We start from the raw sequence: 15,546 nt of genomic DNA on the forward strand, positions 1-15,546 counted from the left end.
TTCCTCCCATGAGCCTCCCTACACATTTAGGCATTTTTATTAGAAAAGATACAGTTGTACAACCTGCCAAAGTATCTCTTCTCCTGTCAGCATAAAAGCTGTAATTGCAACCTACCCCCAAATAATTTTTTTCTGCACACTCTGATACTCAGGGCTAGGCTCACTGAAGGATGTTAAAGCAATTCAGCTAGTGACTTCTTAAAAGTGACAGAAACATCTTGTAAGTAACTAATCAAAATTATGTGAAATTGTTGGTTGAAGAGAAACATTCAACAAACTTTCTGAAGGCACCAAATTCCCTTTCTCCCCGATCTGATACATGACTGGGCTGTCTCAGTGTGCTTGAAAAATGGACTTGAAAAATGTATGGCCAGATTCTGTTGAAGAAAATACCTGCAGCTCCGTACAAAGCTGAGATAACATCTCTTCCACAGATAGCTCCTCTAGGGAAAAAAACACAAAGAAAGAGATCAGGTTTGAGAACAAGTAGATGTGAAATGTTAATGTTCTGCTGTTTATTCATGTGAGAAATACGTCATTTGATATTCTTCCCCGACAGACAAGTTTCTGTTTGGATGTGGGCACTCCACAACCCATCTTGTACTGGTGCAGGTACAACTTCTGGTCGTGTAACCTGGATCACTAAACCTGAAGAAGTTCTGGAATGTTTTTGCCATTCATGTTTTGTCAACAGAATTTTTCTTTTCTTTGTCTACCCTCTCTTTTACTAGAAGTTTGCTTATTAGCCTTTGGTATTTATGGCCAACTCCAGAACTGAATGCAAAATCTTACCATTGCGAAGTCTGAGCAAATGACGTGCAAGAAATGGTTCTCCCCATTGTGCTACACAGGACTGTGTAAGTGATACCAAGTGTCTGACTAGTAAAAGATTAGGCATCTCATGTACTGCCTTGTGGAACGTGAAGTACCTCTCCACTCCTACAGCAAGCAGCAGTGCTTTGATACAGTCCTGAGAGAATCCAGCACAGGGACTTTCCGCTTTAAATGCACCACAGACTATAAGGCAAAGGAGGACATAAATCAACTCTCCAACTTTGGCAGCTCGATTTTGCAATGCGTAACTTTCTAATAGTATCCGTAAAGAAACAAAGCAGAACAACCAACAGGACAATCTCCTCCCCAATCCCCAAATGATTCTTCTTAAATAGTATTAAGGAATGGGAAAGGACAGACTGAGATGGGTAGCACCTTGAAAAGACCCATCCGCAGCTGGTAAAATTTGGGAAACAATCATTCCCACTTTTAATGTCTAAACTAGGCTATTATTTTTTTAATATACTACTCAGGGAGCTAGAAAAAAGAATTAAGAAAGTCTGCAGGGATTTATAGTCGTGGATTTATCTGAACTATCTTTAGAAACCTCTGAAGAGATTGACCTGTCCAATATAGATGTTTTAACTTAATGTGCCATTTACATTCTCCCCCGGTCAGTGGAGAAAAATGAGCAAGTACAAGGTGCAGTTCATGCCAACCCAAGGTAGAAAGCCCTACTTGTCAGATAACATATTTTATTGTCCTAAATGGCTCTGTTTCTCCCCAATGATTGTAAGGAGGCAGATATAAAAATTTGCTTCTTATTCATCATACTGGGTGGATCTTACACCCCATGATTTTGCTGAGTTTTGCAACAGGCTTCAGAAGATTAGCCTTAAAACCAAATCTTCAGTAGATTTTCAGACTGTGAATAAAATGATGCAAATAGCACTCTGCTCAAGAGGCTAAAAAGGGTATTAGCATTTAGCAAATTTGCATGCATTACAACAAGTACATTTGTAAATTAAGTGCCTGCTTCAGTACCAGTAGTCATTTGAAAAACAAGCTACTTGTATTTAGAGAGCCAATATGTGCTCTGGGGTAGTTCTCGAGTTGTGGTCAAGCAACCATACATAACTCTGCCATCTCGCAACGTATAAGCCTGTCCAGGTGAGACACAAATCATTTATTATATGTGCCTGATAACCAAGATGCTGGAAGCGTGAGTTTTGTTGCATGTTGGATTCTGTCTGAGAGCTCATAAGTTGCAAATAAAAATGCTGCTATTTTTTTTTTCTCATAGCTGGATTGAATAACACAGTATGTGCTCTTCCCACCCTATGACTTTTAGGCTATCTTGAAGGGAAATATATGTTCAGGAACAAGACGGGAAGTGGAAAATAGGAGCTATCAAGCACATAAGTCTGTAAAGCGTAATGTATTGTGTTTGATAGTTCTTGTATACAAGCACTATACAATGAAACTGGAAAATGTTTTTTGCTCCCTTCTTAAATCTGCTGGCTAATGCAATTGACTCTCCTAATATAACTATCTCTGCAACATAACAAACTGATAACTTCAAAACCTGTATACAGAAATGCAAAGACACAAAAATACAGATGTGAAATCATGAGCCACATTCCCTGAATTCAAAGAAACAGGTGGGAGAGCAGGAATTAGTCAGGGATGCCCCTCATTTTCACAGGAGTTCATGCTGCCATTACAAACATGACTAAACACAAATTACAGACCTCCACCCTGCAAATCCAGCAAGCCAGCACTTGCACATTGGACCTAACAGGCCTGACCAGCCAAAAAAAGCTTCTGCCAAAACCAGAAAATCTATTAAACAATTGAATTAGGAAGAAAAGCAGAATCATTTTAAAGAGCAAGTTGTAATTATGTAATTGGCAGGGAAGAAATACATTACAAATTGTAAATGAGGGAGTATGTTTCAAAAACACCCATATCACCTTTCAGATTTTTCTTTTCAGTTTTAAAAAAATGTTTGCTCAAGAGGAAAAAATATACTAGAGTCTTCCCCAGATTTCATGGCAATTCGGAATTGGAAGTTCAAGTCTTCAAAAAGCAACTGAGGCCAAAAATCACTGAAAGGCAAGTATTTTGAGAAATTTATCAAAACATTTTACCCCTCTACACATCAGTCCACATCCTATAAAAGGATTTGCATAATCTGAGAAGGCAGTCATCTTTAACAGTGTGCCAAAATAAACGCTAATCAGAAAACAGGAACAAAAATCCTCTAAAATCTCTGAACAACCCAAGAATTTTGGTACTAAAATATGTATTGAAAATGCAGCACTGTAAAATATTCAGTGATGTTAAATGTCTGTTCACTTACCCAACTTCAGCTGTGGTAAATCAGGAATCTCCTTCATTATGAGGGTGTAGTACATGTGAAGTCCTCTTTGAGCATTCAAGAGCAGAAGACAGAGGTCCTTATGCCACTTGTATGCATGCTGCATGCAGTTTTCAGATGGGACATAAAAGCTGCCCTGTGTAACAAATGTATCAAGAAAATAAAATACAGACATTAAAATTCATGGCTTCCATTTGTCCTAGAGGTTTCCACAAGAATCAAGTTGTGGGCAGCCTTTCATTTCTAATCAAGCAGTTGGCACCAAAGAGAGATTTTAACCATCCCTGCCTCCTAGTCACCTAACTAGCTATATGTGCAATCATAATAGTATCTCATTCTACATGTACATTTTGCCCAAACCATACCAAAACTATTAGGTCCCAGCAATGCTGTCACATCTACAAAGACCCTCAGTCCAAACAGTCCAACAGAGAAGTCCGTTCCCACATGTCCCACTGTGGAGCTAATGTCTCCCCACAACATACATAGTGCTGTGCAAAACACACCCTCTCTGCTATAGGAAGAGGGGTGGAAAAGGCTATAAAGATGGCTGCATTCACTTTCCTTTTTCCTCATATCCTCTTCTGCCCTTCTGCAAAGGTTGTAGCTTGATGGTAGATGGTGTCGTGGTATGCTTTGTTATGCGTATTAGTGAAAAAAGTGCAGATTGCATTGCTATCCTATCAACAAATATGAGCCACTCTGTACTCCAGGATCAATGTCTGGATTAGTATATCTCTTGTGGAAGGAGATGTAATTGGACAGATCACAGCGTGTTTAATACCAAAATTTCCCAAACACCACATTTACACTTAGAACATAAACTAAGTTTGCATTAGGGCACCATAAATCAAAAGTTTTCACTTCTGTCAAAAAACACCACTTGTATAAATTACTCATATTGGAAATTTTCACTGCTCAGATTTAAAATAATACTATTTATTAAACTGTGGTTTTGTGCGCAGGATTTCATGGAGAGTTGCAAGGAGTAGTATGACAACTGTCAGTAACAGCTCATATTTCTGAGGTCCCTGTATGCATTTTACAATTTTTATCCAATGATGAAGTAGAAAGGTGTGTGAGCACTTGCAATCAATGATTATATCTGGTTGTTGTTCCCCCAAACAAGACTAAGTTATCTGTATTGCAGTAGAAGAAAGGGTTATGAAAACAGAAGTGAGAAAGCCACCTAGGTGCTCTGTCCTTGAACTCTATGAAACATCAGGTATATTGAGAATACATCTAGATCTGCTTTTTACAGCATGTGGGCTGCACAAAGGCACCAGGGTAGGACTCTCACTGTTGTGTGGCTATGGAGAAACATGGACAATCTGCAACTTAGTCCGCTGCTTGCTTATTACTGATGGGGTTAAGAATACAATTCCTACATGCCAACTAGGTACTGATTGCCTTTTTGGACACTGACAGTCCCAATAGCTATGCATCTCCAGGGACAACAGTGAAGGCTCACCACCACACACCAGTGCCTGTCCTGTGTTTTTCTCCCTTTGACTTCTGTAAAACCTGTATTTCATGCCTCTTAGTTTGAGCTGGGATGTTTCCCTCAGCTTTCTCATGCAAATCTTCAAGATGTTAACTAGCATTCTGTGGCAGACACAAAGGGGACTGCTCATCTTGACCCACAGAGAAATGGCTGATGATAATTGATGGAGTTGGTTGTTCTTGGAAGGTTTCAAAACCTCCAGCCTCAGCATGAATGTGTTTTACTCTCACCATGGAATATAGAAAAAGGGAGCATAAAGAAATGCTGCTGGAAACAATAGAAAATTGGAAATGGGTTGATATACAATGTCATGAAAAAAATGTCCTCATTGTAATCCATTACTGATTTTTTTAGGCAAAAATTACTCTGGCATTTAAATGCTACACTGACGAGCAGAAGGAAAAATGTGGGATAATTTCATAGTTCATATCAATACTGTAACATGATATTGTTGTGCAAGACTACACTTTAAGAGGTCTATTTGCAGCCTTTCTTGGCATAGGTTATTGCTTAAAACTAAAAATAAAAAGTAATAGGAAAATTCAACTGCAGGTGGGCTTAAAAAATGTGTGAATTAAAGATGTTGAAAATCTTTATCAATTAGCTCTGTTTTAAATTCTTTAGTGTTTGCCCACTTCTCTTATGGTGCTTTTTGAAATTTGACCTCAGCTGAATTAATAAAAATTCTTAGAGACCAGATAATTCAACTTACTGAAGCACAGGGTTTAGGAAAGTATACTTTGCAAAGATTTACACAGTGGCAAAACACAGAACGGGGAAAGAACCATTATAAAAAAAAATAAAACCAGTTCATTGAACACTGTATGTTAGCAGCATAACTTGGTCATTGTTGTAGAAATGCAGAATAATTTAGGCTGGAAGGGACCTCTGGAGATCATCTAGTCCAACTGCCTGCTTAAAACAGGTCTAATCAGATCAAGTTGCTCAGTGTTGTGTCCTGCTGAGTCTTGAACATATCTGAAGAGGTAGATTCCACCACCTCTCCGGATAAGGTGTTCCAGTGTTTTACCACCTTCACAGTATTTTTTTTTCCCTTGTATCAAATCAGAATTTCCCAGGTTTCCACTTGCGTGTGCTGCCTGTCATCCTATTGCCGTGCACCGTCAAGAAGAATATGGTTTCATTTTCTCTTTATTCTTTAATTGGGTAGTTGTAAATGGCAGTAACATTCCCCCTGAATCTTCTCTTCTCTGGACTGAACAAGACCAGGTTTCTTGGCCTCTCCTTGTACATCATGTGCTCTAGCCCCTGAATATGTTGGTGCTTTTTGCTGGACTGGCTCCAGTAAGTCCATACGTCTCCTGTACTGGGGAACACAGAACTGGACACAGTACTCCAGGTGTGTCTCACCAGTGCTGAGGAGAGCGGAAGGATCGCCTCCCTCAAACTGCTGGCAATGGTCTCAGGGATGCTTCCAGGACTTGTCTTTTTTGGCAGCACTGCTACCTATACTAGAGAGCTTGTAATGTATCTGCTTTTGTTGAGAAGGACCTCCATTTCACTTTCTCTTTTGTAGACACAGGAATAAGAAGAATTTACCTGCTTTGTGTCCTCTTTCAAACATTTCTGTCAATTAACCCTACAGATTTACTCCTGATCTCAGGAAATAAATTAGATTAGTATGAATCAAAAAATGAAAAAAAGGTCAGATATTTCTGAAGATCCTTTAACATTAAGTCCCAAACCAATTAGTTTCAGACACACTGCCATGCAAAAGCAACAGGCACCTGGAGTTATTGTGCTACTAATCTGTCACCTGAGGATTTTAAATGCCAACCTAAATTTGTTTATTTACACTAAAGAAAACTCTAGGATTGATGTCACTGTGGGTTTTTTTTTAATGCATGAATAGCAAGAGTGTATATATGAGGGATTAGGTTGTTTCTTTACCAACAGAGACAAGTTGCCTCCTGATTAATCATTTCAGAGCTCTAGGGTCCTCTGGAATCAAGAGAAAGAGCAGAGCCTTTGCCACCACTTTAGCCATACCCTATACTATGCGGTCTGGATCCTCATTTTGGAAGAGGAGATGCTTTAGGATGGAAGAAGTATGGCTAGCAAATGGTGCAGTCTTCCAAAGTAATGTTGGTTTTCTGCATAAGTAGAATCATACTGAGTCCACAGAAGCTGTTCCTTCTGCTCCCTCCTTAAAGGAATGCCATCTTCTCATATTAAGCACTAAGTGAATAAAGACTAACTTGGAGTATTTCTCACAGAAAAAGGTTCCAGTTTTATACCTTCTACTTTAAGAGAAAACATAAGGAGAAAGATTGTCAAATACCTTCATTAAAAGCAGACAATAAGAAAATTCTGGGTTCTGAGAGAAGGACTCACACAGTCAAACTTAGATATCTATTTCTGAGCTACCAACTCTGTTGAGAGATGCAGAACTGATAAAGAAAAACACATTGCTGGGGAATGATTGTTTTCATCATAAAGCTGACATCTAAAATCAAGGAACTGAACTGTGGCCACTTCTTCCCATTAAAATTATGAAGGAAGCATAGGACAACTGACCACACGTTCTACACTGTAGACAAATAGAATCAGGAGCACTGAGTACAACCACAAAAGACAAGTCAAATTTCCTCTACCATTGCTGCCCATCGAAATGTAAACTTCCTTCAAATTACTGTGAGATGTGGATGATATACATGTGTGCATAGAGGACTGAAAAGATTGCTGTCAGATCTCCTTTCTTTTCCTGTCCCAGTTCTCTGGGAGGAATATCTGTGCCAAAGCAAGGTGCTGTGCTTTGAGAATACCATTGCGTGGGAGGAACAGCACTTCATAGTTGCAATTTGAGGCCATGCCAAACAGGCACAGTCCAGGCCGTGCCACACATGAGTAAGAGGCCATATCATTAAGCTGAAGTATTTTGATGAAACTCTATTAAATGTAACTGACTTTGAAACCTTGTCGTTTAATGGGAACTTCCATCCTAATCTGAAAAATCATCTTGTCAAGGTGGAAAGTGAACATGATAGAAAAAAGACACCAAGCTCCAAATATCTGGTCCTTCAGTGACTTAAAGACATTACTGCTCTCACAGGACTGTTTCTTCTGAAAGTTGTCACACACATACAGGATGCAGAACAGGACATAACAGTGATTATTAAATGCACCTCAGGGACAGTTTAAGCTAATGTGAACTAAGGTCTGTGCATTCTCATCTGCAGGGACCCCAGCAGGGCAGGCATCTGACAGATGATGCCATTATAAACTGTTGCAGCTAAATCAGCTTATCTGTCACTGTTCAGTAAGCTGAGAAATGTCAAGAAATGTCTTCCTTTGGGATGGCCTGAAGATTGCAAACCTTCCACATTCACTGGTCCCCTATTTCCTAGGTTATAGCCTGAAACAGGGATTCAGACTACAATACTAACAAATCAAGTTCAGTAACAAACATGGTACATGCTACTCTAAGGAAAAACACTGCCATAAAACTAGCAGTCAGGAAAACCGGTGTCTATGACCCATTAAACAGCTACAAAGTGCTCAGCTCTCTGGGTTTCTTGAATCAGAAGGACAGATATTGGTTTACTTCTGGTTAAGAAAAAACTCCTATTAAAACAAAAATTCATACTGAAGCTGACAATCCCAGCTTGCGCAAAGCACGATGGCTGCCCTGGGCTTGTAATATCCATTGTAAAAGTACAGGTTAGTTTCCTTTGTAGATTCTCATGACCTTTTGAGTTAATTCCTTTGGTCTACTGTTATATTAATCTCATTAGTTTGTAGGTAGATTTTTCTATGCTAGTTGTAAATGCATCTGCACTGATTTCCTTCTCTAAGACCCTCTCTGTTTGTAACAGTAGGCTGTATCTCTGGCTTTTGCCCTTTTCTACTTTGGAAAATTTTGGGAGCAAATGAATGCCTGACATCCCTTTACTTCAAGACGTACCACCTAAAGGTACTCTGATAGCAAAGATGGATGACAACACAGAAGTTAATAGTACTGACACCAGAGAAAAGTATGACTTCCATTGTGCCAACATCATCAGAGGCAAAACAGATCAAGAAAGGGAAGACATGATGGAAAAAGAGGCAGTCAGGAAAATAATGCAAACAACTGCAAACAACTCTGATAATTGCAGACACTGCAATTATTTGCTTTAAGAATTGTTTTTTCCCTGTGATATTTGAAAGAACATCAGCTGTATTGATCCCAAATGAAAAAAAAAAAGTTGTCCCATCAGCTGTGAAATGAGATTATTTTCCAGCACATATCTGATGAACTCAGCAATAACATTCATTTTTATGTTGAGCAAGTTACCAGCAGAGAGGTAGGCATATTACCAAAAACTATAACTAGCGACCTCAAGAGAAGGAAAAGTTTTACCAACATTGGAGACTGAACTAGTCCTGTGAGTGCTAGGTTTCAAAAGATGGAGACAGGAAGGTTGATAAAGTTGTACCTTGTCTAATCTCCTATAGAAAATGTTCTTTTGTTATGATACCCAAACTAGAAGTGAGGCATCAAACTCAATGTATTACATTGAAAGTAGAATCATAGAATCATATAATCATTTAGGTTGGAAAACACCTTAAGATCATAGAGTCCTACCGTTAACTTAACATTGCCAACTCTACCACTACACCATGTCCCTAAGCACCTCATCCAAATGTCTTTTACATACTTCCAGGGATGGTGACTCAATCACTTCCCTGGGCAGCCTGTTCCAATGCTTGATAACCCTTTCAGGGACAAAATTTTTCCTAATATCCAATCTAAACCTCCACTGGTGCAACTTGAGGCCATTTCCTCTTGTCCTATCACTTGTTACTTGGGAGAAGAGACCTACCCCCACCTCTCTACAACCTCCTTTCAGGCAGTTGTACAGAGCAAGAAAGTCTCCCCTCAGCCTCCTTTTCTCCAGGCTAAACAGTCCCAGCTCCCTCAGCCGCTCCTCATAAGACTTCTGCTCCAGACCCTTCACCAGCTTCATTGCCCTTCTCTGGACTCGCTCCAGCACCTCAATGTCTCTCTTGTAGTGAGGGACCCAAAACTGAACATGGTATTCAGGGTGTGGCCTCACCAGTGCCGAGTACAGGGGGAAAATCACTTCTCTTGTCCTGCTGGCCACACTATTTCTGTTACAAGCCAGGATGCCATTGGCTTTCTTGGCCACCTGGGCACACTGCTGGCTCATATTCAGCTGGCTATCGACCAACACCCCCAGGTCCTTTTCTGCTGGCCAGCTTTCCAGCCACTCTTCCCCAGGTCTGTAGTGTTGCATGGGGTTGTTGTGACCCAAGTGCAGGACCCGGCACTTAGCCTTGTTGAACCCCATACAATTGGCTTCAGCCCATCAATCCAGCCTGTCCAGATCCCTCTGCAGAGCCTTCCTACCCTCAAGCAGATCAACACTCCCACACAACTTGGTGTCATCTGCAAACTTACTGAGGGTGCACTCGATCCCCTCATCCAGATTATTAATAAAGATATTAAACAGGACTAGCTCCAATACTCAGCCCTGGGGAACACCACTTGTGACTGGCCACCAACTGGATTTAACTCCATTCACCACAACTCTTTGGGCCCAGCTATCCAGCCATTTTTTTACCCAGCAAAGACTATGCCCATCCAAGTCATGAGCAGCCAGTTTCTCCAGGAGAATGCTGTGGGAAATGATTTCAAAGGCTTTACTAAAGTCTAGGTAGACAACATCCACAGCCTTCCCTCATCCACTAAGGGGGTCACCTTGTCATAGAAGGAGATCAGGTTGGTCAAGCAGGACCTGCCTCTCTTAAACCCATGCTGACTGGGCTTAATCACCTGCTTGTCCTGTATGTGCCATGTGATGGCCCTCAAGATGATCTGCTCCATAACCTTCCCTGGCATCAAGGTCAGACTGACAGGTCAGTAGTTCCCCGGATCCTCCTTCCGGCCCTTCTTGTAGATGGGTGTCACATTTGCTCACCTCCAGTCAACTGGGACCTCCCCGGTGAGCCAGGACTGCTGTTAAAGATGGAAAGTGGCTTGGTGAGCACTTCTGCCAGCTCCCTCAGTACCCTTGAGTGGATCCCATGAGGCCCTATAGACTTGTGTGTGTCTAAGTGGAGTAGCAGGTTGCTAACCATGTCCCCTTGGATTATGGGGGCTTCATTCTGCTCCCCATCCCTGCCTTCCTGCTCAGCAGGCTGAGTACTGCAAGAACATTTGGTCTTACTATTAAAGACTGAGTCAAAGAAGGCATTAAGTCCCTCAGCTTTTTCCTCATCCTTTGTCACTATGTTTCCCCCTGCATACAATAAAGGATAGAGATTCTCCTTAGCCCTCCTTTTGTTGTGAATGTATTTATACAAACATTTTTTATTGTTTTTTACGGCAGTAGCCAGATTAAGTCCTAGTTGGGCTTTGGACCTTCTGATTTTCTCCCTGCATAACCCCATGACATCCTTGTAGTCCTCTTGAGTTGCCTGTCCCTTCTTCCAAAGGTCATAAACTCTCCTTTTTTCCTGATTTCCAGCCAAACCTCTCTGTTCAGCCAGGCTGGTCTTCTTCCCCACTAGCTCATATTTTGGCACATAGGTACAGCCTGCTCCTGCAACTTTAAGATTTCCTTCTTGAACAATGTCCAGCCTTCCTGGACTCCTTTGCCCTTCAGGACTGCTTCCCTAAGGGACTCTGTCAAACATGCTCCTAAACAGTCCAAAGTCTGCCCTCCGGAAGTCCAAGGTGTCAGTTCTGCTAACCGCCCTCCTTACTTCTATGAGAATCGAAAACTATCATTTCATGGTCGCTGTGGCCAAGACAGCCTCCAACCATCACATCACCCACAAGTCCCTCTCTGTTTGCAAACAAGAGGTCCAGCAAGGCACCTCTCCTAGTTGGCTCACTCACCAGCTGTGTCAGGAAGTTATCTTCCAGACTGTATCTATCCTCCTAGACTGTTTCCTCCCTGCTGTATTGTATTTCCAGCAGACATCTGGTAAGTTGAAATCCCCCACAAGAACAAGGGCTAGTGATTGTGACACTTCTCCCAGCTGTTTATAAAATATTTCATCTGCCTCTTCATCCTGGTTGGGTGGTCTAGAACAGACTCCCACCATGATAGCTGCCTTGTTGGCTTTTCCCCTGATTCTTACCTATAAACACTTGACCCTTTCATCACCATTGTCAAACCCTAGACAATCAAAACACTCCCTAGCATACACGGCTACCCCACCGCCTCTCCTTCCTTGCCTATCCCTTCTGAAGAGTTTATAGCCATCCATTGCAGCACTCCAGTTGTGTGAGTCATCCCACCATGTTTCCATGATTGCAACTATATCATAGTCTTCCAGCTGTATAATGTCTTCCAACTCCTCCTATTTGTTGCCCATGCTGTATGCATTGGTGTAGATGCACTTCAGTTGGGTCACCTGCCCAAAGATCCTGCCACTTTTTTGGGGGGACAAGCCCTAATTCCTATTTTACTGTTCTCAGGTGGTTCCGTGGTTTCTAACATATCAACAACCCTTACATCTTTGCTGCTGCATGGATCTCCATCCCCTAACTCCACTGAGATGCCTAAGGTGCTGCCCGCATTAGTACAGGGACATTTCAAATGTGCTCCAGTGTACTCAGCACATCGTGGAGCAGACTGAAGGACCTCACTAGATCACTGTTCCTCAAATATTGGTGTGCCACACCCAGGCTTATCTCTAGTGAGCCTGGCTTTATCTCTTTCCCCCTTCAAATCTAGTTTAAAGCTCTTTCATAGAATCATAGAATTATAGAATCATTTAGGTTGGAAAACACCTTAAGATCATTGAGTCCTACCGTTAACCTAGCACTGCCAACTCCACCACTAAACCAAGTCCCTAAGCACCACATGTACACATCTTTTAAATACCTCCAGGGATGATGACTCAATCACTTCCCTGGGCAGCCTCTTCCAAAGCTTGACAACCCTTTTGGTGAAGAAATTTTTCCTAATATCCAATCTAAACCTCCACTGGTGCAACTTGAGGCCATTTCCTCTTGTCCTATCACTTGTTACTTGGGAGGAGAGACTGACCCCCACCTCTCTACAACCTTCTTTCAGGTAGCTGTAGAGAGCGATAAGGTCTCCCCTCAGCCTCCTTTTCTCCAGGCTAAACAACCCCAGTTCCCTCAGCTGCTCCTCATAAGACTTGTGCTCTAGACCCTTCACCAGCTTCATTGTCCTTCTTTGGACACGCTCCAGCACCTCAATGTCTCTCTTGTAGTGAGGGGCCCAGAACTGAACATAGTATTCAGGGTACGGCCTCACACGTGCTGAGTACAGGAGGAGCCTTTCAATGAGCCCTGCAAACTCCTGCGCATCCTTTTCCCCCTTTGATACAGGTGTACCCCATCTGTCGCCAGCAGTTCTGATGTTGTGTAGACTGACCCATGATCAAAAAGCCCAAAATTCTTCCAGTGACACCAGGCTCGGAGCCATGTATTGATTAGCTGGACCTTCTTGTTTCTTCCCTTATCATTCCCTGTAACTAGAAGGATAGAGGAGAACCCTACTTGTGCTCCTGATCCTCTAACCAGTTGTCCCTAGGCGCTGAGGTCTCTCTTGATTGCCCTTGGATGTCTTATTGCAACTTCATTGCTGACTACCTGAAAAAGCAGTAATGGGTTATAGTCTGAGGGCCATACCAGGGTAGGATGCTTTCTTGTTACATCTTTAACTCTGGCGCCGGGGAGGCAGCAGACTTCCCTAAGAAATGCATCTGGTCAGCATATTGGGCCTTCTGTTCCCCACAGAAGAAAGTCTTTTATGACAATGACCCATCTTTTTTTTCTATGGAAGTGGTTTCAACACAGAACATAAATCGACTTAAACTTGGCAACACCTCCAACCTAGATGAACCATCATCCTCATCACTGTTCGGTTCCACTTGAAGAACCTCATGCCTATTACGTAAGGGCATCTGGGAAGGTGCGGTAGCCATGGAGGAGACGCGCCTGCTGCACCGGGCAGGAACTTCTCACCATTGCCCTCTGTCCCTTAAGTCACCGTGTTCCGGCAGGTAGAGACAAGATAGAGAATCCTCTGTATCGTGTGTCTTGTCTGCCTGACGGGTCTGTCCCAAGGAATGTAGGGTGCAGTTCCAGTAGTCTATCCCACTCTCAGACTCCCTGATACTCCTCAACCTACTCACCTCCTCCCGGAGTTCTGTCACTAAGCAGAAGAATTCCTCTACCTGGCGCATCTGCCATAGGTCTGCTGACTACTGCCGTCTGGTACTGGCGTAAGAGCAGGGCACACCCTGATGACACCTGGGTGGCAGCGTGTTCCCATCGGAGCTCTGTCTGGGAAGCTGCGTCAGTCGTGGCAGGTGCAGAGTTTAGAGAGAACATGGACTTCTGCCAGGTAGATACTATTGCTCCCTGGTCAAGCCGGCAGAGTTACAGCACCCTTCCTGCGTGCCCTTCTGCGCAAACTGGAGATGCTCACCTCGGTGACAGGTCTCCTCAGCCACTGTCGTGTGAGCTGCAGGCTCCTGGCAGGTCTCTCGGCTCCCTTGAGGTTCTCCTGGTTCAGGAAATCTCCCTGTGCACCATGCTAGAGCACTCCACTGTGGATCATGACAGCATCGGAGCTGCTCACCTCAGGGACTGAGTAAATGTAAAATACTTCATAGTTTCTTGCTTCTCAGTGGCAAAATAGAGAAACTAATATTCCTAAGTGTCAGGTGAGTGCCTATGTGTGCACATTATATCAAAAAGGATATATCACTTAAGGTATATTTGCAGAGTCTCATGAAGAATCATGTACATATAGCCTTAATTTCTCTGTTTCTCAGTTTACTGAGGAGTGATGACATAAAGAAAAAACCTAGTCAAATGCTAGATAAAAACAACTGCCTAATGTTTTGGAAATGTAAAGGCTTCAGTTCAATTTGATCATGTCATGCAAATCTAGATCCCAATGCTGGACCATCACTGTCCCTTGTCCATCTATCCTCTAAGATGTTCTTCTAGATTTGCCCAGCCAAGTAAAATAGCCTACAAAATCAACAACCCCAAACAAACTAAACATTCTTGACTATATCCCTGCCAAATACATTTAAATAAATCAGCCTTTTAAATGAATAGGTTTCTTGTGTAATGCTCTTTTCAGTCAACAGATTTCTCCTATAATTAGAGTGTATTACTTTATAAATGTACTTTTCCTTTATAACAAGAGAAAGGAAAATTACTTGAGAAAAGCAAACACTGTAATTAAATAAGGTTCACGCCAATTCATTATTCAAATGCAGAGAACAATTTGTGACTATCCACTTCCAGTGTACTAAATTCATCTAATATCAAAAGGCACCAATTGGATTTTACGCTTTGTAATATACAGTAAGTTGCTTGTATTTGTTTTGTATTAAAGTAATTTCACAAGCTATGTTAACTATGTGCAATGTTCAACAATAGCATTAACAGTTGGTAAATTAGACCCTTTGCGTTTAATCTAATTCAAAGCAGCATTTCACAATTCAGATTCAAATTTAAATTGCTTGTCAAGAATTTTAAGATACTGAAAAGCCATTCCAGACTAAATAGACAAGTTTTGCAGTCTCCAGCAGTATTTCATTAGTAGACAGAACTAGCCTACCTTTCCTACTTCTGGCAAAGATCTAGAGAACTGCTTAAAACAGAGAAATAAATCTCAGCATCCCAAGATGAATGCAGTTTCTGAGAGCACAGTGTCTGCCCATTCATCTGCATGCCCATATCGGTCACCTAACATATAAATTTTATTCTGGCTTCAGACTCACTGACCAAAGAGATTCTTCATCTCTCCTTTGGAGACTACTTTCTAAGATAGGAGATTTCCTGTTATTTGGTGGTTGGAAATGAAATTATAGTTATGACTTGAGCTAATACATTAATGTTTACACCTCATTACTATTT

At 41.8% G+C, this 15,546-nt stretch overlaps 1 protein-coding gene across 1 annotated transcript in view; it reads right to left on the bottom strand.

Moving 5' to 3' along the window:
- FAM135B (family with sequence similarity 135 member B) overlaps window positions 1-15,546 on the bottom strand; it is a 151,931-nt gene that overhangs the window by 23,747 nt on the left and 112,638 nt on the right. The window contains exons 7-8 of the mRNA XM_075495767.1: window positions 3,137-3,290; window positions 394-443 (exon numbers count right to left, since the gene is read on the bottom strand). Coding sequence (XP_075351882.1) covers window positions 394-443; window positions 3,137-3,290 — 204 coding nt within the window. The remainder of the gene's footprint in view (window positions 1-393; window positions 444-3,136; window positions 3,291-15,546) is intronic.

This window comes from Mycteria americana, chromosome 2 (genome assembly GCF_035582795.1).
Source record: "Mycteria americana isolate JAX WOST 10 ecotype Jacksonville Zoo and Gardens chromosome 2, USCA_MyAme_1.0, whole genome shotgun sequence".
NCBI classification, from domain to species: Eukaryota; Metazoa; Chordata; class Aves; order Ciconiiformes; family Ciconiidae; genus Mycteria; species Mycteria americana.